Source organism: Peromyscus eremicus, chromosome 2 (assembly GCF_949786415.1).
Source record: "Peromyscus eremicus chromosome 2, PerEre_H2_v1, whole genome shotgun sequence".
Taxonomy (NCBI): domain Eukaryota; kingdom Metazoa; phylum Chordata; class Mammalia; order Rodentia; family Cricetidae; genus Peromyscus; species Peromyscus eremicus.
The window spans coordinates 130,882,057-130,908,141 of record NC_081417.1 but is presented as its reverse complement, the minus strand read 5'-3'; the positions used below and the strand labels follow the sequence as shown (position 1 = coordinate 130,908,141).

Here is a 26,085-nt window from a genome sequence, read left to right as displayed (position 1 = left end):
TTTTTGTAAATTTCAGCATTGGCTAAAATTGGTCTATTAAATTTGGAATATATTGTACAAATAATGGATTTCACCTTTCACTTTTTCTTTTTGAGACAGGGTTTCTCTGTGTATCCCTGGCTGTCCTGGAACTCGCTTTGGAGACCAGGCTGGCCTTGAACTCACAGAGATCTGTCTGCCTCTGCCTCCTGAGTGCTGAGATTAAAGGCATGCATTACTGCACCCTCCTTTACATGTCATTTTCATATATGTTAAAAATGTACTCGACCATACTCCTCCATCACTCTCTCTTGTGTCCTACCCCCCCCCCCCCCCCCCAATCAGGGTAGTCTTAAACTTTCTTTTTTATTTTTTGTTTTTTTCCAGACAGGGTTTCTCTGTGTAGTTTTGGTGCCTGTCCTGGAACTCGCTCTGTAGACCAGGCTAGCCTCGAACTCACAGAGATCCGCCTGGCTCTGCCTCCCGAGTGCTGGGACTAAAGGCATGTGCCACCACGGCCTGGCTGGTCTCAAACCTTCTAATGCTCTAATCTACTTAGAAGGTGGAGGTGGACCGTGGCGGGGGAGCTGACAGGTATCCTCACTGTCGCTCTCCCGTGGCAGTGCTCCTGCAGGAAAGACATGGTGAAGATCTCCATGGACGTGTTTGTGAGGAGGTTCCAGCCTGAGCGCTACAAACTTTGGAAAGCCGGGAAGGACAGCACGGTGATTGACCACACTCTGCCCACACCAGAAGCTGCTGAGTTTCTGAAGGACAGTGGACTGCCCCCAAGAGCTGGGAATGAGGAGTGCCCAGAGGAGGACATGGAAGGGCTCGAGCAGGGAGAGGAGGGAGATGTGAAGAGAAGGTACTGGGCAGGCTTGTGACCTTGACCTTGGGGGAACTTGGCTGCCACAGTTGAATGTTTGTGTGACATGCAGGCAGGTCTTGGAAAAGGCTTTGGAAGTCACCGCACTGATGGCCCCAGCACTTCTAAGGAATGGGGGTGGTGAGCCTGAGCTGTGCCCAGAGTCGGTTTTCCTCAGCATCACCTAAGTGTCTTTTGAAAGAAACATGGTGGTAGGAGCTAGATTCGCCAGCTTAAGGGAAATAAGGAGTGGCATCTGGCTTCGTCAAGATCTGAGCCAGATGGGGGAAGATGGGAGGGACATGGGGGCTGCCTGGTCTAGGCCAGGTGCCCCACCAGGTATCCTGCATGCCTTGTCTTGGTCCTCATAATAGATGTAAAAGACGGGCAGCGGTATCTGCATTATTCAGATGGTGGAATAAGCTGAGAGGTGAAAACCCGTCTGCTTTGGGTTGTATGTCAGCGTGTGTGAATGCATTTGGGGGGATGGGTGAACATATGGCTCTTAGAAGGTGCCTTCTCCTCGCAGCCTGGCCAAGCACCGAATAGGGACAAAGCGACACCGAGTCTGTCTTGAAATACCACAGGAGGTGAGCCAGAGTGAACTCTTCCCCAAGGAAGAGCTGAGTTCTGGACAGTATGAGCTGACGGAGTGCCAGGCCACCCTCGCCCCAGTGAGGCCTACCCACAGCTCCGTGCGGCAAGTTGAGGATGGCCTTCCCTTCCCAGGTGAGCTGACCTGCTGGTTTGTCCTCCACAGTCTTAACTGATACCTTTCTATTGGGAGGCGGGCGGTCAATGTTGTATTGAGTTGCAGGGTCAGAAATAAATGTGAGAATCTTATCTGTGAGCAGACATGCACTGGAATGTGAGAAGCATTTTGCTTGGAAACATGTAGGGCAGCCAGACACAGAGGAAAAGGCTCAGGGAAACACCAAAGACCAAAGGCTTCCATGGAGGGAATTTTGGTAATACGAGGTGGGCAGATGTAGCCAGGGCAGCCCTGGTGATGGGAAGCACCATCTCTTGGAGTCCTTGGTACTTTCTTCTAAATTTGATACTGGGTTGGGAAGGATGGATGCAGTGTGTGGCCAGGCTGGATAAGAGGGGTGAGATGCTGTAGATATGCTGCCATTTTACTTATATCTACTTAATTTTTTAAAACGTCAGTTATGGGGCCAAGTAATCCCAACACTTGGGAGGCAGGAGCAGGTGGATCTCTGAGAGTTTGAGGCCAGCCAGGACTACACAGTGAGAATCTGTCTCAAAAAAAGGGGGAAGAAAAACAATAACAAATTTTATGTATTATTGTATGTGCTTTGCGTGTATATGAGCTCTTCTGTACGTATGTGTGTGTGTGTGTGTGTGTGTGTGTGTGTGTGTGTGTGTGTGTGTGTGTGTGCGCCAGAGGAAAACATGGTGGAGTGTGTTCTTTTACCTTCGTGTGAGTTCCCAGATTGAACCTAGGTTTGCTAGGCATGTGATTTTACCTGCTGAACCATCTCACTGGCTCTTATTTTATTATTTATTCATTTTTATTTTTAATATTTTGAGATAGACTCTATGTATCCCTGGCTGTCCTGGAACTCTCTGTGCAGCCCACAAGATCTGACCGTCTTGGCCTCCTAAGTGCTGGTATTAAAGGCATATACCGCCATACTTGGCTTATTGGCTTTGAAGCAAGGCCTCACTTTTTAGCCCAGCCTACTTTTGAACTGAAGATCCTCTTGCCTTAGGCTCCTGAGTGTTGGGGTTTAGGCATGTGCTGCTGGGCTTGGTTTTTTCAGTCCTTGTCTTGCTATGTACCCTGACTGGCTAGCCTTCAACTTGAGGGCTCTCCTCCTGCCTCTTAAATGCTGGCATTTAGACAGACACCACCATGTCCAGCTTGAAAGTCTTGATGAACTATAACTCCATGTTGGAGGAGTACAGTGTCTCATCAGATCAGGCTACCTGCCCCTGTAGCTTTTGTTCACACTTAGAGGCTGGAAGACCCATGAGTGTCGTAAGAAACATAGTAGGTTTGGAGTAGGGAACTCAGATAGGAACCAAGTCGAGATTTGTTAGGGACAGCTTATCTTGGGCTTGAAAAAAATCTACTTACTATGCCGAGGTATGTCTCATGGCTAGAGAGCACTGTGTTAGTATGTCTGCTGGCTAGAGAGCACCATGTTAGTATGTCTGATGGCTAGAGAGCACTGTGTTAGTATGTCTGATGGCTAGAGAGCACTGTGTTAGTATGCCGAGGTATGTCTGCTGGCTAGAGAGCACTGTGTTAGTATGCCGAGGTATGTCTGCTGGCTAGAGAGCACTGTGTTAGTATGTCTGATGGCTAGAGAGCACTGTGTTAGTATGTCTGCTGGCTAGAGAGCACTGTGTTAGTATGTCTGCTGGCTAGAGAGCACTGTGTTAGTATGTCTGCTGGCTAGAGAGCACTGTGTTAGTATGCCGAGGTATGTCTGCTGGCTAGAGAGCACTGTGTTAGTATGCCGAGGTATGTCTGCTGGCTAGAGAGCACTGTGTTAGTATGCCGAGGTATGTCTGCTGTCTACAGAGCACTGTGGACTTGGGCTTTGGGGTATGGCTGGCTCTTAGTAGATTTCTTTTAACTTTGGCAGCTGGGCTTCTGCTGTGCCCACAGGCCTGTGAGGAACAGCAGCAGCCACATGCTCATAATCCTATCATGTGTGAGTTGTAATACTTTATGCCTAGGACTTGGATTTAATCCCCTACAAAGAACTGGTAGGATCCTCACATAGCAAGGAGAGGAAGAAGTTGGGGGCCTAGCGGTGAGCACTGAGTCCTGATCACACAGTGGTCTTGCCGGCTGTTATACTCTGCTTTCAACCAGGAAGTTGGCTCTGTCTGATATGCACCTGTGTTTCAGATTACTCTGACCCCGCTGATGTCAAGTTTGAAGAGCTAAAGAATGTCAAACTAGAAGAGGAAGATGAGGAGGATGAGCCCGAAGCAGCCGCGCTGGACCTTTCTGTGAATCCTGCATCTGAAGGAGGACGAATTGTCTTCTCAGGTTCCAAAAAGAAGTCCTCTTCCAGCCTGGGCTCCAGTTCATCTCAAGATTCAGTTTCTTCAGATTCTGAAACCAGCGAGTCTGTCTCTTGCCAAGGCCAAGAGAAAACAGGAGTTCTTACCGTGCACAGCTATGCCAGAGGGGAAGGCAGGGCCGCCATGGGAGAGCCAAGTGTGAAGAAGAAGCGCAGCGCCCCCCGAAGCATCAGTGAGCAGGAGCTGGCAGAGGTACAGGCTCTGTGCCGTGGTGTGGGAGGCCACTGCCCTGCAAGGCATCCTGTGAAGGAGGGGCCTGTGAGGGTGAAGGTGCTGCAGGTGTGTGAGAAGGCAGGGGAGAGGCTCCCTCTGTCTCGTCCTGCATCTGCTGCCTGCACTGGTTGTGTGAGAATGCCAGGTGACGTTCCTTGTCTCCCTTCCTTTTTCTCTGTGTGTGACTGTTGATCCAGAGGACCACATCTCAGCATCAGCATCAGGGACAGCACAGTGCAAATTCTGTGCTTGGTCGGATGTGCTGATATGCTGGGAGCCCTTCCTCTGACTCCTTGCCTAGAGCAGAAAGGTTTGGATGGCAGTGGTTGCAGCCCAGATGTTGGGGTTCGAGATGAGGTGGCATTTTAGTCACTGTTTATTGCTGTGAAGAGACACCATGACCAAGGCAACTCTTACAAATACTTACAAAAGAAAGCATTTAATTGGGACTTTCTTACAGTTTCAGAGATTTGGTCCTTTATCATGCCGGGAAGCATGGCAATAGGTGTGGCAGACATGGTGCTGGAGAAGTAGTTGAGCTTCATCCTGATCTGCAGGCAGAAAGGGAGCCTGGGTTTGGCATCGGCTTTTGAAACCTCCAAGCCCACCCGCAGTGACACTTCCTCCAGGCCACACCCCTAATCCTTTCAAATAGTTCCACTCCCTGGTGACTGAGCACTCAAATATATGAGCCTGTGGAGGCCATTTTTATCCAAACCACCACAGTGGCCTTTCTCACCCTGATATTCAAGGGCGTTTTCTTCTTAGGAATTTCCACTGCTCTGTGGAATCCCAGCTCATCATTGATAGATCTTCGTTTTGGAGACCAGGACGAATTCCCAGAGCTGCACATGGAAATGTGTTTGTTCAGGCCTCCTCCTAGTACTCACTGTTATCAGAAACTATTTCTTCTTCCTTTTGTATACTGTGGCTCCCAGCAGGTCTGCCATGCTGAGAGTATTCCTGTTGGCTGCAGCTGATTCACCTCTCCAAGATAACCTCAGTCCCTGGCCTCACAGCCTGTATGGTCCAGATTACAGTCAGGGTAAAGGGTGGCGAGCCGGGCATGATGTGCACACCAGTAGTCCAGCATTGGGAGGTGGAGGTAGGAGCAGGGGTTCATGGTCCTCCTTGGCTACATGATGTGTTTGAGACCCTGTCTTACAAAAACAATAAAAAGGGCTAGTGAGGTTGGCTAATAGGTAAAGATGCTTGCCACCAGGCCTCATGACCTGAGTTCTGTTTCTGAGCCTGCATAGTAGGAGAGGCCCAGCTGCTGAAGTTGTTTCTGACCTCCGTGTGTGCTGTGGTAAATGAACACCCAAGTGGCCACGTTCCTTCCCCTCTCCTTGTGTGTTAGAGTAACAGCTCACTCTGTAGCCCTGGCTGGCCTTGAACTCGCAGAGTCCACCTACTTCTTTCTTCCATGTTAAGTAACTTGTTGGGTTGGATGTCTTTGGAAAGTAGGAATGCTTCATGAGTTTGCTGTCACCCTCACATGTGGGCCATCTTTGTCGATCCTCATGTATGTTCCTGATCCCCCCAGTGTTGCCTTTTGCCCCTATCCTTTAAAAAATACTTATTGTCAACTGTGTGTATGTGTGTGGTCTTTGGGCATCAGGTTTGTGTGGCGACTGATTTTTACCTGATGGGTCATCTTGCTGGCCCTTGGTTCTTGCTGTTTGATATGGCGCAGGCTGGCCTTGAACTTCTCTACTCCCTGACTCCTGCTTCTGCCTCATACACGTCATCCGTTCATTTTAAAACTCGGACAAATCTCCTCATTAAGGTTCTCACTAAGTTGCCTAGGCTGACCTGGAACTCACTATGTAGCCTTGATCTCAAGATCCTCTAGCCCTGGCCTGCCAAGTGCTAGGACTATGGTGGGCTATCACCGTCTTCCAAGCTTCTTGTCTTTGTTTTTTTTTTTTTTTTTCTGGTTTTTTGAGACAGGGTTTCTCTGTGTAGTTTTGGTGCCTGTCCTGGATCTCGCTCTGTAGACCAGGCTGGCCTTGAACTCACAAAGATCTGCCTGCCTCTGCCTCCTGAGTACTGGGATTAAAGGCGTACGCCACCACTGCCTGGCTAATTTTTTTTTTATTTTTTAAGGAATGCTCTGCTTTTTATTTTAAAAAACTGTTTTGGTTGTGAGCCTAACTACACAGAGAAACCCCACCTCACAAAACAAAACAAAAACAACGAAAAGTTTTTTTTTTTTTCTCTTTTCAATTATTCATTTTGTGGGTGACTTTGTATACATTTGTGGGCAGTTGTGTGCCATGGTACACAAGTGGAGGTGAGGGGTGGGAATGGATTCCCCTTCTCCTTCCACTGTGTGGATCCTGTGGATCAAACTCACAGATGGTCAGGCTGGTGGGTAGCCACTGCATAGCCCTCCCTCCTCTGTCTTTCAGTACCCGGGTAATTCTCCCCACTTCCTCTGAGTGTCGAGGCTCAGTTTCTGCAGACTTCCTGCATGCATCTCATAGTGGTTGCTGGCTAATGAATTAATAACCACCATGCTTCCTTCTCGTTGCCTTGACCACTGCTCTCTGTACCCCCAATGCAGCGCCCACCACTGCTCTCTGTACCCCAATGCAGCACCCACCACTGCTCTCTGTACCCCAATGCAGCGCCCACCACTGCTCTCTGTACCCCCAATGCAGCGCCCACCACTGCTCTCTGTACCCCCAATGCAGCACCCACAAGAGAACGTTTTTCAGCTTGGAAACCGTCTTAACCCCTGCAGCCGCCACCATGTTATTAACCTGCCCTGATATGGCACAGCAGTTCACCCCTCTGTCCTCTGCTTGCGGAATTCTGACTTCCTGCTAGTCACAGTCCAAAGAGTAGCTAGCAAATATCAAAGATGTAATGGATCCTAAGTCTTTTATGAACGTTGTTCAGTCTATTACTGTAAATTAATCTTACTAGAGTTTTTTGGTGTGGTTTTTATTTTTGTTTGTGGAGAGCCTGCAGCAAGCCAATAAATACTAGTCATCTCTTTTTCTTCCTATATTTGATATCAATTAAGTGATGGATAAAAAAATTGGGTTAGATGTCGTTTTGCTACCCAGTTAATATGATTGAACAAAGTGACTTTTTTAACCTGAGTTCAAATGGTTCTGCTGCTCTTTGACTTTCAAATAGATGGATGACCCAGGGTCAGGCATGTCCTGGATGTCCACAGGCCCTGGAAGGGACAAAGCATTGCCTAAGCTCCCACATGGTGAGGTTGCAGACCAGCATGTACTCCCCCTGCAGAAGGCAGATTGCAACTCACTGATGCATACTGAGCATCCATGGCATGGACAGAAGCCAAGATGCCTTCGCCATTGAAATCCGCAGGGTAGGGAGGCTTCTCTTTAGATGCCTTTCAGTCCTGCTGAAAAGCCTGAGTGCTTTCGGCTTCCTTTTCATCTCTTTGTGGATTCTCCTTCGTAATAATTCCTCTCTCTGTTCTGTCAGTGTGTGCTGGCAGCTTTGAGCTATTTAAGTTCTCTAAAAGGTCTTGTCTGACCTGCCTGCTTCCTCAACCTTTGTAGTCATTAGGGCCTGTGTTCTGTGGGCCAGCACTGCCTTACAGGACCTCCAAAGCTCCTGGAGAACTGAGTGTGGACAGAGAGAGCATATGGTTTCAGTACTGGCTGATGATGAGTGATGTAGCTCCCCTTGGAAGAGCTGGTAGCCTGGCTGGGCTGAACGAGTTCAGGATGCAGAGAAGGGCATTTTTGTCTCAGCCTTGAAGTTTGGAGGGATACACCAGGTAGACAGAATGAGATTGGAGCAAGAGTCTGGGAGAGTAGAGTGTTCTCTTCTTCATGATGCTGATAGCCCACACCAAGGTCAGAGCATGATGGGTCTGCTCTGCATGCAGTGTCTGGAGACTGAACGCCGTGATCTACTCGGAGTGCACAAAGATGGAACATGAGTGCTGGAGGGAGCATGAGGGTGCCTGGCATGCAGGTCTGACCTCGGTTCTTGCCTGGCCTGTTCTCCATGCTGCTTTACTACTTTAAACCAGAGGCCATGTAACTTCCTTCTTTACTATTTTTCTTTTCTTCTGGTGTCACTGTGTGTCACTGGCTGTCCTGGAACTCGCTGTGTAACCAGGCTGTCATTGAATGCACAGAGATCCACCTGTTTCTGCCTCCCTAGTGCTGAGGTTAAAGAATGTGCCAGCACACCCAGCTTACATGTATTTGTTCTACTCCAGCAAAGGAGGAAAAAGGATCTAAAGAAGAAAAGCCCTTGATGGTGGTGCACACCTTTCATCCCAGCACTTGGGAGGCAGAGGTAGGTGGGTCTCTCTGAGTTCGAGGCCAGCCTGGTCTATAGAGTGAGTTCCAGGATGGCCAAGCTACACAGAGAAACCCTCTCTCAAAAAACCTACCAACCAAAAAAAAAGCCCCCTGGGAACCTGTTCTTGTGGTTTGAGAGATAGTGAGAATGGAGCTGGACTGTGGTGACAGACAGGTGGGGGCAGAAGATAGATGCACCTGAGTTTCTGGAACGTAGGAGCCCAGGACTGGGAGACAGGATGGCCCGACACATAGCACAACTCAGGCAACTCAGGTTTTGGCTTGATTTCCTGGAGTGGCAAGGGCATCATCTGTGAAAAATAGATTCAGAGAAAACTGTTTGATTAGTGAGTTAGTTCAGGGCATGTCAAGCGTCTCTGTTTGTGAGGTATGCCGAGGAAGGGGCATGTAGGTTGGGCATGCAGGGCATGCAGGCATGTAGGCAGTCACTATGAGGTTGTCAGAGGTTATGCACTAGCATGGGTGGAGGTAGATGGCAGGGGTGTGGGGGTGTGGTGGAGGGGGTGTGTGTGTCAGAGAATGAGAAGGAACAGCCAGAGTGGAGAGTAGAGAGCGGTATATTCAGCTCCAGGGAGAAGGATTCAAGACAGTGGGAGATGTGGCCAAGTGGGCCTTGAATTGAAGGGCAGGAGCTTGCCAAGTGGGGGAGGTTGAAGAGGATGCGTAAAGGCGGGGTTGGGTCCTGGGGGTAGGCTAAGTGGGGAGCATCCTAGCACTTGGGGAGAGAAGTGATTAGGTCCTGGGAGTTGGCTAGAAATAAGCATTACGGCACAGGTGGACGAACTGGGAGGGAATGGCTACACATAGGGTTGTTGGTTTTTTTTTTTAAATTTATTGAAACATGACAGATTCACCATTTTAGCTCTATTTCCAGTGTCCTGTTCAGCGGCAGTAAATTCATTCACGTCTACCATCCCCAGGATGTAGATGTGTTTTTGGAGTGGGAGGACTCAAGGGTGGCCTCCAAGGTCTCCTGGAATAGGTACTTTCCTCAGTGTGACCAACCCTTGTCAGAGCCACTTCTGGAAACTTCTTGTTTTGTGTTGAGTTCCCATTCTCTTTGGAAGCCTTACAGGTATCATGTCAGAAAGGAAGATAAGCACATAGAAGGTAGCCTCTGATCCACCATCCCTTGGCGTTAGCTGGTCCCTAGCGCCTAACCCATGAGCCTTCTGTGCTTGTGGAATGAATGACTGAAGGTCAGGCTTGTTTTAGTGAGAAGCCAGCATCAAGACCGGCTAGGTTGGCATGGAAGCTCACCAGCTATGCCCATCCCCGAAGATCTGATAGCATTGTCTATGTATTTGGAAACATCGGGGTTCCTGAGCACCGTGTGTCTCAAGTGCTCACACCCCCTCCCCTGGTGTTCCCAAGTTATAATTGGGCCACTTGCTTTCAGTGTACATGCTGACACCCACATCCAGGCTCTGTCCGGAGTTATCTGGTAAGCTAGTTTGGGTGACAGCGTCCTGCTAAAGCACCAGAGCAGAGTGGGGTCCCTGCAGCTCCAGGAGCTGTGGAGGTGTGTCTGCTGCAGAAGTGCTTGCTCAGACAAGGCTGGGAACACTTGCTGCTTCTGTGCAGAATAAGCCTCATTGGCAGCATTGACTACAACTCTGTGAGCCACATGTTAGAAGAGGAGACAGAAATTTCTGGAACCTGGGGCCCAGGTTTATTGCAGTCAGGGGTCTAGAATATTCTGCACAAGGTTCCTGATCCCTGTTTGACTGGTGCTGGTGCTGTATATGCCTTAGTGATTATATTGGTTCTGCCCAGATGATCTGGGATAATCCCCCTACTTACAGTCATCTGATTATCAATCTTAATTCTCCTTCGTCATATTATACTAATATAATACAGGGTTAGGTTGTGGACATTCTGTCTGCCACGTATATGGTTGTTTTTTTTTTTTTTTTTAAAAACAGGGTTTCTCTGTGTAGCCCTGGCTGTCCTGGAACTTGCTCTGTAGACCAGGCTGGCCTTGAGCTCAGAGATTCATCTGCCTCTGGCTCCCTGCTGGGATTAGTGGTGGGCGCCACCACAGCCAGTCAGCCACATGTCTTTCTATCTCCATTTTACCAGCTTCTTTCCTCTCTGGCTGTAGACCATGCTCAGATGACCTGTCCGGGAGGCCACTCTCTTCTCAGACTAATCTCACTTGTTCCTCTCCAAGACGGGCTGAGGCATGCTTGCTTCCTGTTCCTACTGTCCGCTGGGATGAACAGACTTGAGTCTAGACACCCTGGTGGCCATGTGTTCTGGGCACCCCTCTGCTCTGTCAGCGTTCCCAGCTCTGTGGGACTCCATACTTGTTTGCGGAGCCTCTGAGTGGGTCCTCATAGACCTGCCTGTGGCTGCACTGCCTCTGCTGCCCTCGTGTCCTGCTGCCGGAAGCCTGCTCCTCGGCCGGGTGGCCTTTCCACCCGTGATTGTAGCTCTGTGGTTTGGTCATCATTTGAGATGGAGTCTCACTGTATTGCCCAGGCTGACTTCTAACTTGTGGCTTTAAATGATCCTTCTGCCTCAGTCTCCCAAGTAGGCTGACAAGGGCATGCCACAAAACAGCCGTGGTCTTAATTTTGATCTGTGCTGAGGAGTCTCCGGTACACAGTTCCTGCCTGACCTCCCTTCTGACTCTGCCTTGCACTTCTTAATGCCGCATTTCCCAGGATTAACAAGGGAGGCCCTGGATCCGTGTTGTGCCACTCTGTGTGTTTGACCTAGTTTGTCGTCCCTGTCCTTATCCAGGTGAGCCGTCTTAGCCTAAGCCTCTCACCGTGCTCAGCCAGTCTAGATTCTCTCTTTTTTTTTTTTTTTAATTTATTATGTACACAATGTTCTGCCTACATGCAGAAGAGAGCACCAGATTAAATTATAGATGGTTGTGAGCCTCCACGTGGTGGCTGGGAATTGAACTCGGGTCCTCTGGAAGAGCAGCCGGTGCTCTTAACCTCTGAGCCATCTCTCTAGCCCCCAGTCTAGATTCCTAACTGGGTCTGGTTTCTTTGTTCTCTCACTGCATGTCTCTGCACATGCCAGGGGTGAGCCTGTCACTGAGGTGTGCTCCAAGTAGGAAGTCACAGAATACTGTGAATTTTATGATGAATTACAAATTTAATTTATAGTGATTTTTTTGCCTTTATTTTATCCCTTTATAGGTAATTAAAGATGTGCAGAATTAGGTCATTCATAGAGAAATAGTGTTTTAAGAAATTAGACTAGAGGGGCTGGAGAGATGGCTCAGAGGTTAAGAGCACTGACTGCTCTTCAAGAGGTCCTGAGTTCAATTCCCAGCACCCACATGGTGGCTCAAAACCATCTATAATGAGATCTGGTGCCCTCTTCTGTGTACAAAATAAATAAATAAATCTTAAAAAAAAAAAGAAATTAGACTAGAATTTCTCTAAAAAAAGGGAAATCTCCTGCTAGAGGGATGGCTCAGTGGTTAGAACCCTAGCTGCTCTTGCAGAGAACCAGTTTCAAATCCCAGCACCCACACGGTGGCTCACAGTCATCGGTAACTCCAGTTCCAGAGGATCTGATGCTCTCTTTTGACCTCTGGGTACCAGGTGGGCTCGTGGTCCATAGTCATAAATGCAGCAAACACTCGTACACATTTAAAAATATAATAAAAAATGGTCAATCTTACTCATTTGAAAATTGTGAATCATGGGACGGGGGATGTGGCTCAGTTAGTAGAGTGTGCCCAGGATTCTATCTCTAGCTCTGCTCAGACATGTGTAGTGGTATGTACCTGTGTAACCCTAATACTTGGGTGCAGGTAGGAAGAGCAAGAATTCAAGGTTATCCTTGGCTACGCAGGAGTTTAATGTTAGCCTGGGATACGTAAGGGCTCGTCTCAAACTAAACAAAACAAACAAAAGCCCCAAAAGAAGCCTATGAATCAAAGGGTAGAAGGGAGATGGTACCCAGAGCCCTTCCCGCTCACTTCAGTGGTGGCTATTGAGGGGCCTTCCTCACATACGTTGTTTTATGACGCAGAGGGTTAAGTCTGGTCCTGTACATGCACTGCACCATGGTGTCTCGTTGTACGTTGGAAAACCACTGCTTTGGACACACTGTGCAGTTCGGGTCTGTTTGGAGGACTGATTGTGTGTCAGAGGTCATGCCTACTAAACATCCTCACTCTTCGCCTCATTCCTGTGTGTTGTTCCATGCCCCTTTCCCTCAGGGAGACTAGATCCTGTCCTGTCAGTCCATCGCTCCACACCGCCTCCATTCCTGAGAGGTGTCAGTCAACATTTGCTGAATGAGTGGTCTCATGGACCCTCACCTGCGGGTGAACTTGTATTTGCCGGAAGAGGCGCTATTCTGCCTGAATGTGACCTGTACAGAATTGTTTTCTCTCGTTCCCATGTGCTGTTCTCTAGCTCTGATACCTCTGCAGTGGCCCTGCAGTGCCACCACCCCTTTTGTAGATCCGAGGTATTAGTTTAGTCAGTGTTGGAAAGTCGCCGGCTTCTAGGCCTCATTTCCTCGCTTAATGGTTTTGCCGAGCCCATGTCTCATAATGTCAGTACAACCAATTTTTAAGGATGTTGATTAAAAAGAAACTCATGGAGTATTCGTCAGTCCTGTACATCTTAGACCTAATTATGTGTGCTCGGGCATGATGCAAATGCAGTGTTAAATCAACCTTCCCTTCCTTAGCTTCTAGGCCGGAGGGCAGACACGCTCTGTCTTGGCTGGTGCTCCTTCTTGGAGAAGAGGAAACTCACCTCACCAGGGTGTTAGCAGTTGCCACAGCAGAGCTCAGCAGGTTGGAAGGTGGGACTTGAGCAGGGCGGCTGTCCCTGCAGTGGCTTAGGTACCTTTGTCTTCTAGGTTCTCAGTATGGATGGCCCTGCTGCCCAGCACAGGCACTGTAACAGGAAAGGGACACTTCAGCCACTCTGATGTCCCCTGATGTGTTCCATGGCAGGGACCTGAAAGTGGGAGGGTTCTTGGCTTCTTCTGAGAAGGCTAGGAAGCAAGACATAAAGGAATTTTTGCACTAAAATTCCAAAATACACTAGTATAGACTAGTTTGCTTGGCACTGTGGCTTATGCTTTTCTAAGATGTGTTTTTGTAAATTGCTTTATTTAAATTTTTATTTTATTTTACACATGTGTGTTTGGCCTCCATATATGTCTGGGCACCACGTGTGTACAGTGCTTGAGAATACAGAAGAGGGTGTTGAATTCCCTGGAACTGGAGCTTAAGATGGTTGTGAGCTGCTGTGTAGGTGTGACAGCTAGAACCCGGGTCCTCTGGAAGAGCAGCCAGTGCTCTCTTAACTATTGAGCCATCTCTCCAGCCCCAAGACAGGGCTTTTGGTGTGGTGTGTGGTGTGTGTGTGTGTGTGTGTGTGTGTGTGTGTGTGTGGTGTTCAGTTTTATATTTTTTTGTTTCCTGTGCCTCTCCTCTCCCCCAGCTCGCCTCTGCCTCCAGGTCTCTCAAATCCCCTCCTTCCTTCCTGTTTTTGAGGTGGTGTACTGCACATGTAGCCCATGCTGCCTGTGATTCTCTGTCCTCACACTCCAGCCTCCCGAGTGGAAAGACTTGCAGGTGTTTGCAGGTGTGTGTCATCATAACTGCCTCCAGTTTCATCACGAGCTGATTTCCCCGCTTTGCTCAGGTTGCAGATGAGTACATGCTTTCCCTAGAGGAGACTAAGAAGACCAAGGGTCGGCGCCAGCCCCTGAGCAAGCTCCCGCGCCATCACCCGCTTGTGCTGCAGGAGTGCGGCAGTGACGACGGTAAGTCTTGTCTCCTCTCTTCACAAGGAGAGCAGTTCACCACAGTGAGCCTCGCTTTCACTGGGCATCAGAGGTCAGGGGCGAACGAGGGCCTGTGGCTTAGCTCTTCTTCCAGGTATCCCAGACAGAGGACAGGACTTGCTTTTGTGCCTGGTTTGTGGATGAATTTTCTTCACTTCAGTGCAAGACTGGTGGACTGGGCCCCATACAGGATAATTGCACGTAGGTTCTTTATTTTCTTCAGCTAGGAGGTACAGGGCTGATTTTTCAGGAGAGTAAATTCTGTCAATGATGCCAAGCGCCCTGTACTGGATGTGTGCATACAAAACTGACTAAGATATGTCCATGCCTGTTGTTTTTGATATTTTACTCTTTTTGGGAGGCCCACCATCCAGCTCCCAAATAAAGCACACATGGATGCTTATTCTTACTTTTGAATGCCCAGCCTTAGCTTGGCTTGTGTCTTGACAGCTTTACTTAACTTATTCCATCTATCATTCACCTCTGGGCTTTTCCTGTTCTCTTACTTCTGTAAATCTTACTCCATGGCCTGCTGTGTAGCTGGGTGGCTGGCCTCTGGAGTCCTCCTCCTCCTCTAGCTGCTTCTTTCTCTTCTCACAGTTTTCTTCTATATTCTATTCTCTGCCTGCCAGCCCACCCACCTTTTTCCTGCCTTGCTATTGGCCAGTTCTTTATTAGACCATCAGGTGTTTTACACAGGCACAGTAACACAGCTTCACAGAGTTAAACAAATGCAACATAATCAAAAGTAACACACCTTAAAATATTCTACTACACGTGCCCTCAAGATGCTCCCACAGTAGTGGGGCAGACAGGTCTTACATCCAGGCTGAGGGGACAGCGTGAGTACACAGAGCAGAGGAACGGGAGCACCAGTGCAGAGGAACTGCCATCAGGTCAGTGTGGCTCAAGTTCAAGGGCTACAGATGGAGATGAGCTGGAGGAGTGAGGTGGGAGTGAGGCTGGGTGTGCAGCCCCACTCACGAGCCTAGGGAGGCTTTTCTCACAGGCGTCTAGGAGCCATGGAAGTGTGTCTGAAGCAGGTTGTGTGTGTTTGAACACAATTCGGTTGGCATCAGGAGGGCTGCTCCTAGGCCAGCTGGACTAGGATGCTGGTGGCAGGAACTGGAGAAGTGGAAGTACTGAGGAGAGAGCCAGCTGGATTGGACAGCGGTCTCTAGAGGGGGGAGGGTGGGCCACAGGGAGAAGGATGAGTTGATGGCCTCCTCTTGTGTCTTAAGGCTTTTGGTTAGCTTCAAAAACCCAGGTTTTGTGTGGATAGAGGATGTTGACATGGGAAGACACAGATGTGTTTTTGTAGGGTTATTTTTAAATAAAGGCCTTTGTAAAGGCAAAGAAGGGTGAGCAGAGGCTGGGGGATTGCTAGGCAGAGGAGCCTGGGAAGGAGACCAAAAAAAGGAACTAAAGACCTATGCAAGGAGAAACGGGAAGTGTGGCTCTGAAACTCACCATGACAACAGCAGAGAGTGGTCAGCTCAGCTGCCTGGAGCAGAAGGAGGATGCTGGTAGGCCTCAGCAGGTACTGGCATCTGCACCCTTGTGGACACGGAGCTGCCTGCATAGTGGTGCTCTAGTGCTGAGCACTCTGCTCCTCTGCTCCTGTCCTCCGTGTGCTGTCATAGCTCACCTCAGCTTTCCTTCTAGAAAGTACGGGTGGCCTGGGTGTGGGGACAGCCGACAGGTCCTGGGGTCAGAAGACTGGACCGACCCTGAGTGGGTCCCAGCAGTGCCTCTGAGCTCGTACTCCAGCCCTGCCGAGAGTTTCTGCCTGTTGCATGATTTCCTCTCTCAGTGTCTGAAAATGACACAGATTAGCCGAGTGGTGGTGGCACACGCCCTTAATCCCAGCACCAGGGAGGCAGAGGCAGGTGGATCTTTGAGTTTGAGGCCAACCTGGTTTGCATACAGAGTTCCAGGACAGCCAGGGCTACACAGAGAAACTCTGTCTCCAGAAAGAAACAAAAAGCAGAAACAAACAAACAAACAAAAAGGCAATAGCTTGTAGAAAACTGGAAAAACTGAACGTTTCCAAGAGGCAAAAGAAAAATTACCCTTCGCCTATCTTCCAAAGAAGAGCACGTGAATACTGAATACATACACCTTTAGGCCTGCGTAAATCATGTCTGAGTGTGCATAAACTGTGTCTAAGTGTGTCTTTTTGAAATGATGTAACTGATATAATCTCCCTCCACTTTTTGTGACAACAGAGTGAAGGGTGGAGAGTCTGTGGTCCCCACATGTTGTTTTCAGAACATTGCTGTGAGTTTGTCTGCTAGTACATTCTGGAGGCAGGGTGTAGTGTAGCCCAGGCTGGCTTTGGGCTTCCGATCCTCCTGCCTCCCACTTTCCAGGTGCTAGGGTTATAGGTATATGCTACTCTACCCTGCTCAAGCAGTGTAGGCGGGGTTTTCTGTCCTGCCAGCCGCTCCCACATAACTACACAGAGACTTTATTAATTATAAATGCTTAGTCGATAGCTTAGGCTGGTTACTAACTAGCTCTTACAACTTACATTAACCTGTGTTTCTTCTCTCTGCCACATGGCGGCACCGTTCTCAGCACAGCATGCTCATCTTGCTGCTTTCTGTGCCTCCTGGTGACTCCGCCCTCTTTCTTCCCTGTGCTCTTTTTATCTGTAAGTCCCACCCGACCTCTACCTGTCTATCTTTTCTAGGCTAGTCTCGAACTTTTGGTCCTCCTGCCTCAGCCCCCAGAGTAACTGAGATTACAGGCCTGCTTACCAGGCTCAGCTAGATCACTTCACATTAGTACACCAATAGGCATCCTCTAAGGATTGCCCCTAAATAGACTCACTCTTGTTAATCTCGCTTTACATCAGGGCACTAGTTACCTAAATAGCCTTAGTTCAGCTTTGCCTTTCTTCCCTGGCTTGACCTAAGAATATATTCAGTAGAGTTCCCCCCCTTGAAATTCATATAAACCAAACAAAGGTTATTCATTATACTTAGAATTCTTAGTTTTGTTAGTCTAATATATCTTTATTCCACCTTTTTTTCCTTTTAGAAATAGGCTTGGCTGTGTAGCCAAACTGGGTTTGAATTCATGATTTTCCTGCTTCAGCCTCAAAAGTGCTGGAATTACAAGCTTATACCACCATGCTCTGTTCCTGCCGACTTTTTTACAAAGGCATTTTTATTTTAAGTACAACATTTTTAGTGAAATGCACACGTCTTGACTGGAAGGCTCTGTGAAGCTTTACATATGTAAACTGTTAAAATCTGGTTCCTGCAATTTTCCCTTAACACAGTGAGCGTTTCCCCCTGGCAGTCACTAGCCACATATGCATGATTTGGGCCACTTTTGGCTTTGTAAGTAGAACAGATGTCCGTATGCGAAGACTGGGGCTATGAGCGTATCTATTTCTGTCTCTTCTGTACTATCTTGGTCCCTCATGTTTGGGTCAGGCACTCTGGCTCTAGTCTGAACCATGGGGCTCTCTTAGAGGCTGATGTGACCTGCTTGCATCGACCTCCTTACGCTACAGTGGCCCTTCACTCAGCTGTACACAGTGGCAGCTGCCAGATCCCTTTAGACGAAACATGACCGTGAGGGAGGAGGGAGCACTGCTTTGTCTGCATTGTGCTGGAGTGGAAGAGAGCAGATGGGCACCTGGTGCAGGTGTACCCACCGCAGTTTACAGAGATCTCGGGGCCTCTGGGGAAAGGAGTGCTTTTGTCTTAGCGCAGTATCACTGTAGTGGATTACAAGTACACACACAGTCCCACATGCAGTGGCCTTGCGGCGGGACCTGATGGGTGCACTGTCAGAGCCAGCCTCCTGTTAGACACCAGACCCTTGGCCAGGGAAGACACAGCAACAGGCTTCCCATCCCCACGTCAAGGGGCCGTCCCTCCAGGCTTGGGCCACCACACCTGCTTATGTAGCAGTCTGTTGGGATGTTTGCTCCTGCTTCCACCAAAGCCCCCTCCCAGCATTCAGAGTCGCAAAGACTGCCCTCTGCTCCTTGACCTTGTGTGTTCCAGGAACTAGTGGGCTTTGCACCTTACTGCTTCCATCTTGCTTTGTGAGGAGACTTTCATTGTCCTACATTTCTGTAGTGAGCCTCACTCTTCTGGAAGATGTTCCCAGAGAAGGATCTTTCTTGTGTTGTGTTGAAGGGTGCCTTAGTTGTGGGACCTGTTCCCCAGCACACCGAAGAGAGATGAGGAGTCTTAGGTCCAGCAAGTACTTGATGGTCTCTGGGATTATCGTTTCTCTTTCTCACCCCAGTTTCTGAAAATGCCGTAGCAGTTTTTATTTCCTGCCTGGTTGGATTATGCTTGCGGGCTCTCCTTTTGACAAGCTCCTGGTCAAAAGATGGCATGAACATTTTATGGCCAGGAAGAAGATTCATCCTCTGAGATATACAGGAGTCCTTCCCCAGTCAGGGGGAACCCTCTCCCTGGACTTTCCAGAGTGAGAGGGAAAGTCCTGATGGAGGCCGTGATGTGCCATCTTTCAGGCTTTATCAGTTCTGTTTTCTCTCCCTGTTTCCCCAGCACAGCTGAAGGGACAGTCCTAAGAGGAAGGACCTAATCCTGGCATTTGGGAGGCAAATGGCATAGTTTCTGACAGGCTGGTGCTTTATTCTGCTGCCCTCAGAGGGCAGAGGGTTGAATGTGGCAGCTGTTAGGGGAATAGAGTGGGCTGAGTGCCTGAAACATGAGGAAGAATAGAGACCTTGAGTCATTCTGACCAGAAAAAGCAGTACAAACAGCCACCCCCTCCTCCCTCACCCCAGCTCCTACCCCAGCTAAGTCATCCAGGCCTTAAAGAAGTCCTTTGGTACTGCTCTGCCCCTGCCCTTTCGTCATCTCTGGAACCTTGAGTTTAGTTCTAACCTGGGCCCAGCGCCCCACCTGAGCCTCTCCACTGTAGGCAGACCCCCTATGTGCAGGGCTGCTGTGACTCCTGTGCCTTTTTCCTCCTCTAGAGACTTCTGAACAGCTGACCCCTGAGGAGGAGGCTGAGGAGACAGAGGCTTGGGCCAAGCCTCTGAGTCAGCTGTGGCAGAACCGACCCCCGAACTTTGAGGCAGAAAAGGAGTTCAATGAGATCATGGCCCAGCAGGCCCCTCACTGTGCTGTCTGTATGATCTTCCAGACCTACCACCAGGTGAGCTTGCTCTGCACCACCAGGCACCCAGGGCCAGCAATCAGAGGAAGCTGGGTTTACTGTGGGGGCAAGGCAGGCCACTGCTTGTCTTTAGGGGGCCTTTTCCTCTAGCCTTCTCATCCCGTCAGCTCTGTGGTGAGGATCTGCCAGGCAGATAACCCAGCCATGTGAGCCTACCCTGAGAATGCTTCGATCTGGTGACCCTTGCACACGACATGGACCTTGCTGTTTGCAGAGCGTAATGTTTCTTACCCTCCTAGTCTGGGGCTCTCTCTGCCTGGTGCTGTGCAGTCCTGGTCAGTTGGGATCCAAGACTGCCGTTTCTTTCCCATGTGAGTCAGCCCTGAGTGAAGAAGAGCCAGGCTCCCGTGCATGCCATTGTCTTCTTTCCTTCCTCATCGTCGTAGTGAGTGCTGCTTGGCCAGAAGGCAGCTGGGGGTTGGGGGAGGGGAGAGGCAGAAGGTCTGGCACAGTGAAGGCTGGGCTCAACTGTGACCTTCCCATGCTGGGGCACTGATGGCCTCACCATCATGGATCACTTTGGGTCAAACTCAGGAACTCACAGCAGCAGGTGCCAGGTGCCCAGCTCAGGCTTTGATGGGTCCTACATGGGGTGGCAGTAGGTAAGCAGCTAACGTGGCCCAGCTGCCCTGAGCTTGGCAAGGCCCCAGGCTCATGCTTGCAGAAGGATGGAACCTAGACCCACACACTGGGTCAACAGCCCACTACTTCTTTGTATTAACAGAGCAACAGCAAAGGACTGTTTGTGCCCTTGTTTGCCAGGGCCGTGACTGGCCTGATTGTTACTGTCAGCAGATCTACTAGGTGGGGGCCAGAGTTTCTTGAATGGCATAGGCTGAGATGGGGACGTGTTTCTATACTGTCCTTGGAATGGGTATAATGGTGCCATCCAGCGGCAGAGCCAGAGGATATTTGCAGTGAGTATAATTTGCCAAGGGCAGTGTGTAACATAATGTTCTCCTAGACAGGCCCCAAGCCAGGAATCTCAGGTGGGGATCCAGCCATGTGACAGTTGCACAGTTCAGGTGACCTGCTGACATGGCCCTCCAAGGCAATCAGTGCTGGTCCATTAGGTACATGGGCTCTGGGTGCTTTCTCCCGAGTGGGGCCACCATGCGCAGCACCTGGGGACAGGCAGTGCCTTGCTGCTGATGTCTCAGTGCGTTTTATTAACACTTGGTTTGGGAAGACTGAAATCCCAGGTGCCTGTTCCTTGCTCCGTCTTCTCAGTTGTCCCCCAGGGGCCTTTGTTTGATGCTGCTGTGAGAAATTGAATTTGAGTCATTAGAGGTAACTTCAATTAGTAGCTTCAGGATAATGGCTGTGCACCCGGGAGCTGGAGCTGCAGTCACACCAGTAAGAGGCCGAGCTTTCTGCTGATGGAGCAGGTGGAGAGCTAGGAGCATCGGCGTGTGTTCACTGAGCGGCGTGTGCTCACTGAGCGGCACATTCTCTGCCTTTCACTTAGGTGGAGTTCGGAAGCTTTAGTCAGAACTGTGGGAACGCTTCGGAGCCAGCTGTGCAGACTGAGAGGACCAAGCCATTGATCCCAGAAATGTGCTTTACCACAACTGGCTGCAGCACAGACATCAACCTGTCTACACCTTACCTGGAGGAGGATGGCACCAGCATGCTAGTGTCCTGCAAAAAGTGCAGTGTCCGGGTCCATGCCAGTGAGTACCTCTCACCTTTTCCTCCTGTCCCAGCAGCAGGGCCTGCTTGCTGGAAGTTGTTGACGCCCATTGGCCTTCCCAGTTTCCTATAGCAGAGGACACTTATGAATTCTTGGGAAGTTGGTTGCTGGTGGATGAGTTTCCTTTTGGTCCCAGCCTCCATCCCAAAGGCCTGTCAACTTTGGAGTCCCTTAGGTTGTGGTTATCTGGGGATTAGTCCCTGGCTACTTACTAGGGAGATGTGCCTGTGAATCCACAGTTTCTGACTTTCCTGGGTTCTAGACCATACGGTATGATTGAGCCCTGGGGACTCTGGGTCAGATTTCAGGAATTTCTGTGTGATTGACTGTCTTTGGGAATGGTCTCTGTGGAAGCATATTGTTCATGCACATTCTGACCCAGCCCCTGGACTGGGTTTCATTTGCTCTTCCTGATGTTGTTATTAGGTTGCTATGGGGTGCCCCCCACAAAGGCTTCTGAAGAATGGATGTGTTCTCGATGTTCAGCCAATGCTCTGGAGGAAGTGAGTATGCTGTGCTCCCCATCTTCCCCAAAGACTGGGGTTGACAGGGTTAGCCTCATTCCATGCTGGACATAATTTATGCAGTTGGCTTAGGATGGTACTCTGTGGTGTCAGAGTGGATCTGGAAGCTGTTAGTGCTGTGGGGGAAGACCAGGTAGCTGCCCTGTGGAAGAACCATCACTCCCTTTGAAGAAGTAAGCTCTTGAGTTTGGAGTCTCAGAACGGGGCTCAAATGATTCATTATGCAGTTATAATTATGCATTATGGCCTGTCTCTCACAGGGGAGTCCTGACCACAGGGCATGTATCTGAAGGCCCACCTGCCATATACTGCTCCCTGGTGTAGTTTAGAGTTGTCTGCAGGAAGTCTCAGGAGGGCAGATGGTATGGGAATGAACTGTCGGTAACCGTGTTCCTTCTGCTTTCTGGGCAGGACTGCTGTTTATGCTCATTGCGTGGAGGGGCCCTGCAGAGAGCCAACGATGACAGGTGAGTTCTCTGAGGTGCATGGTGCCCAGTTCTGAGGCAGCATGCACAGCTGTGAGGGCAGTGCCCAGTTCTGACGCAGCATGCACAGCTGTGAGGGCAGTGCCCAGTTCTGAGGCAGCATGCACAGCTGTGAGGGCAGTGCCCAGTTCTGACGCAGCATGCGCAGCTGTGAGGGCAGTGCCCAGTTCTGAAGCAGCATGCACAGCTGTGAGGGCAGTGCCCAGTTCTGAGGCAGCATGCACAGCTGTGAGGGCAGTGCCCAGTTCTGAAGCAGCATGCACAGCTGTGAGGGCAGTGCCCAGTTCTGAAGCAGCATGCGCAGCTGTGAGGGCAGTGCCCAGTTCTGAAGCAGCATGTGCAGCTGTGAGGGCAGTGCCCAGTTCTGAGGCAGCATGCACAGCTGTGAGGGCAGTGCCCAGTTCTGACGCAGCATGTGCAGCTGTGAGGGCAGTGCCCAGTTCTGAGGCAGCATGCACAGCTGTGAGGGCAGTGCCCAGTTCTGAAGCAGCATGCACAGCTGTGGGGCAGTGCCCAGTTCTGACGCAGCATGCACAGCTGTGAGGGCAGTGCCCAGTTCTGAAGCAGCATGCACAGCTGTGAGGGCAGTGCCCAGTTCTGACGCAGCATGCACAGCTGTGGGGCAGTGCCCAGTTCTGACGCAGCATGTGCAGCTGTGAGGGCAGCGACTGCTCCTGAGGGAGTACTGAGGACTTGGGCAGCACATGACATGAGGCTGGAGTAGCATCTCCAAGACTCATCCTGACAAGCAGCCCTAGACTGCCCATCTAACTTCACCCTCCTCTCAGGCAGGGGTGTAAGTGCATCCTTTGAGAGGAGCTGACCACAGATGCAGGAGAGCTGACGCCCTGTGAAAATGACACAGGCACCTTGTGGCCTGGAAGTGAGGACACTGACCTTGTTACAATTGGCTGGCCTGCCTCCCTCCCACCCTCCCTTCCTTCCTTTCCTTTTCAAGATAGGGTCTCACTATGTAGCTCTGCTGTCCTAGAACTCACTCTATACATCAGGCTAAGCCTCAGAGATCCGCCTGCCTCTGCCTCCCGAGTGCTGGGAATAAAGGTGTGTGCCACTATGCCCAGCTTTTTTTCCTTTTCAAAAAAAATTATTTTACATGTATGGCTGTTTGCCTGCATGTATATCATGTGCACAGGTTTCCACAGAGGCCAGAGGAGGACTTTGGATTTCCTGGGACTGGAGTTACAAATGGTTATAAGCCACTATGTGGGTTCTGGGAATTGAACCCAGATCCCCTGGAAGAGTAGCCAGTGCTCTTAACCACTGAGCCATCTCTCTCCAGCCCTGTTTCTTTTTTTCAAGATAAGGTCTCCTGAAATTTCCTGTGTAATCCCTGCTAGTGTCTAACTGGTGATCCTCCAGCCTCAGCCTCCCACAGGCTGGGGTTACAAGCACTTTCCCATGGAGTGGGCTCTCCCCGGCCAGACTTGGTGTTTGGAGAGTGGGCAGATGTCCTCAAGGGAACAGCTGGACACTGAGAAGAGCTTAGGCAGGCCACCCACTGTTAAGTCTACAGATGTTTCTGGGCTTCTCAGCCATCATTCAGCTGATTCTCATTGAGTTGCATCTCTGTGCTCTGCCTCAGGTTTACCTTCTCTGAGGGTTTGCCCCTGAAGGGCTTCTGTCTAGGGAGTTGCACACATGGGTTGACAGCAGCTGGTGGTGAATAGCCTGCCTCGGAGTAAAACCCCACAGTGGTCCAGTCTCCCGCCTGGCAGGGTCCCCAACATGCTGCTTGTGATGGATGGCCGCTTGACTGTGCTGCACTCTTTAAAGGCATGCTGCTGTTAGTTGTGGTCGTTATAATTCTCTCAGCCAGGGTGGGGCTGGCTGGTAATAGTTCCTTATTTAGAGTGGAGATGGTTCTGCTTTAACCTCTCACCTTTGCCCTTTAGTCCCTGATCTGCACTCTGAGGCCACAAAAAGAGACCTGTTCTCGGTCCCAACAGCAGTCCCGCCAGTAGTGCACACCATTTCATTTCCGTGGATGTTACAGGTTTTCATATGGGTGGAGCTAGGTGGGCCTGAACCCAGGGCCTTGTGCATTCAACACACACTGCCAATGGAACAGCAGCACAGTCTGATAGTAAGAGATTGCACAGTCTTAGGCTTCCCCACTTGGGACATGTCTGTTTCCCAAAAGGGTGGGGAAACCCTGAGTAGTGCTCTCTAGTTTTTGCTCCCCTGAACCCACCACACTAGGTCAACTATGGTTCTGCTTATTTTGCCACAGATAAAGGAGGTGGTGTAAGGGGGTTGATCCTGCACTGGCCTTGGGCATTGTGCGTGCAGTACTTGATGTGGTAAATGACACTTTCCCTCCTGAGTCCTGGAGCCTGGGTGACCGAGTGACCTTCCTGGGTGATGGAGGAAGTTCTGTCCGCAGGCCCCCACAGGCCTGTGGAAAGAGGTGACTGAGCCCTTCCTTTTTTGGTAGATGGGTCCATGTTTCATGTGCTGTGGCAATTCTAGAAGCAAGGTTTGTCAACATCGCTGAAAGAAGTCCAGTGGATGTGAGCAAAATCCCTCTGCCCCGCTTCAAACTGGTAAGCAAGGGGGGGACTTAGGGAATTTGCATAGCGCGGTTCAACTTGGCTCATGGCCTCCTTCACCCTCGTTCTGGTCAGTTTGATTCTTCCTCTATCATTAAATTAGGTCACGGGGACTTTACATTTGGTTAGAGCAGGCCGTAGGTGTCCTCACGTTTTGGGAGGGGCTTGGCTCTGGTCGTTTGGGAGGGAGAACTAGAAGAGGAGGACTGCCGCTCCAGGGAATCCCGTGCTCCCTCTCTCTGCAGAAGTGCGTCTTCTGTAAGAAACGGAGGAAAAGGATCGCCGGCTGCTGTGTGCAGTGTTCTCACGGCCGCTGCCCCACTGCCTTCCACGTGAGCTGTGCCCAGGCTGCCGGGGTCATGATGCAGCCCGATGACTGGCCTTTTGTGGTCTTCATCACCTGCTTTCGGCACAGGATCCCCAATCTGGAGGTGAGAGGGCACCGTGGTAGAGTCCTCTTGACAGTACTTGATGTGATGGTAAATGACACTTTCCCTCCTGAGTCCTGGAGCCTGGGTGACCGAGTGACCTTACTGGGTGATGGAGGAAGTTCTGTCCGCAGGCCCCCACAGGCCTGTGGAAAGAGGTGACTGAGCCTACTTCCTGCCTCGGCCTTCACAGTCAGTGACACTGAACAAACTGGGTTTGTTTCTTTGGTTGGTCGGTTTCCTTGCTCGATTCCCCCAGGTGACCTCTGTGAAGTTCCTTAGACTGTTAATCTGAGGGATGTCACAGCAGCTCTGTATGTGGTGGGAGCTCATGCCTCAGACAGTTGGGCACTTTCTGCCACCTAGGAGGGAATTCACAGTCCTCTCAGTGGTGACATGTGCAGGGCATGGGGGACATGGGCTGTAGGAGTCCTGGAGGGGCCTGGGTGGGCACCGAGCTGTAGGGCTTCAGAAATAGAGGAGTAAGTCTTGTAAGAATGAACATTCAGTGGAGGAGGAGCAGAATGGGGGGGGGGGCAGAGGGAAGGTGTAGGGGAGGAGCTGGGAGTTAGAACTTGAGGCAGTTACCTGAGGAGCGAGAGTGAGCGAGGGTGAGCTGAAGTGAACACAGAGGCAGACCTTGAACACATGTCTTGGCCCTGAGAGCCCACACAACAGCAGCAGGTAGAATTGACAGCTGGTTGACTGCTATGGTGAAGGGATGGAGAGCAGGGAGGGGAGAGAGGGGTGTAATCTGCAGGTGCGTGAGTTACTCCTCTGAGAGGTAGGAAGGATCTTAATGCAGGGACGCTGCCAGTCCATGATCAGGGGGAGCGAGGCTGTTGTTAGGGGTGAAAGAGGGGAGGGGGGATCAATTTTGAGGTCTGTAGAGTATGGAGTTGAGCAGGCAGTAGGCAGCCTGGGGTGAGGGGGAGAGTAAAGATTTGGGTATTACAGCAGCTGATCCCTAGCATGGAG

At 50.3% G+C, this 26,085-nt stretch overlaps 1 protein-coding gene across 1 annotated transcript in view; it reads left to right on the top strand.

Moving 5' to 3' along the window:
* Positions 1-26,085, top strand: part of Kdm4a (lysine demethylase 4A) — a 50,896-nt gene that overhangs the window by 18,084 nt on the left and 6,727 nt on the right. The window contains exons 9-18 of the mRNA XM_059254846.1: positions 603-847; positions 1,377-1,576; positions 3,735-4,105; positions 14,088-14,208; positions 19,205-19,386; positions 20,876-21,080; positions 21,527-21,603; positions 22,036-22,091; positions 24,565-24,673; positions 24,925-25,110. Coding sequence (XP_059110829.1) covers positions 603-847; positions 1,377-1,576; positions 3,735-4,105; positions 14,088-14,208; positions 19,205-19,386; positions 20,876-21,080; positions 21,527-21,603; positions 22,036-22,091; positions 24,565-24,673; positions 24,925-25,110 — 1,752 coding nt within the window. The remainder of the gene's footprint in view (positions 1-602; positions 848-1,376; positions 1,577-3,734; positions 4,106-14,087; positions 14,209-19,204; positions 19,387-20,875; positions 21,081-21,526; positions 21,604-22,035; positions 22,092-24,564; positions 24,674-24,924; positions 25,111-26,085) is intronic.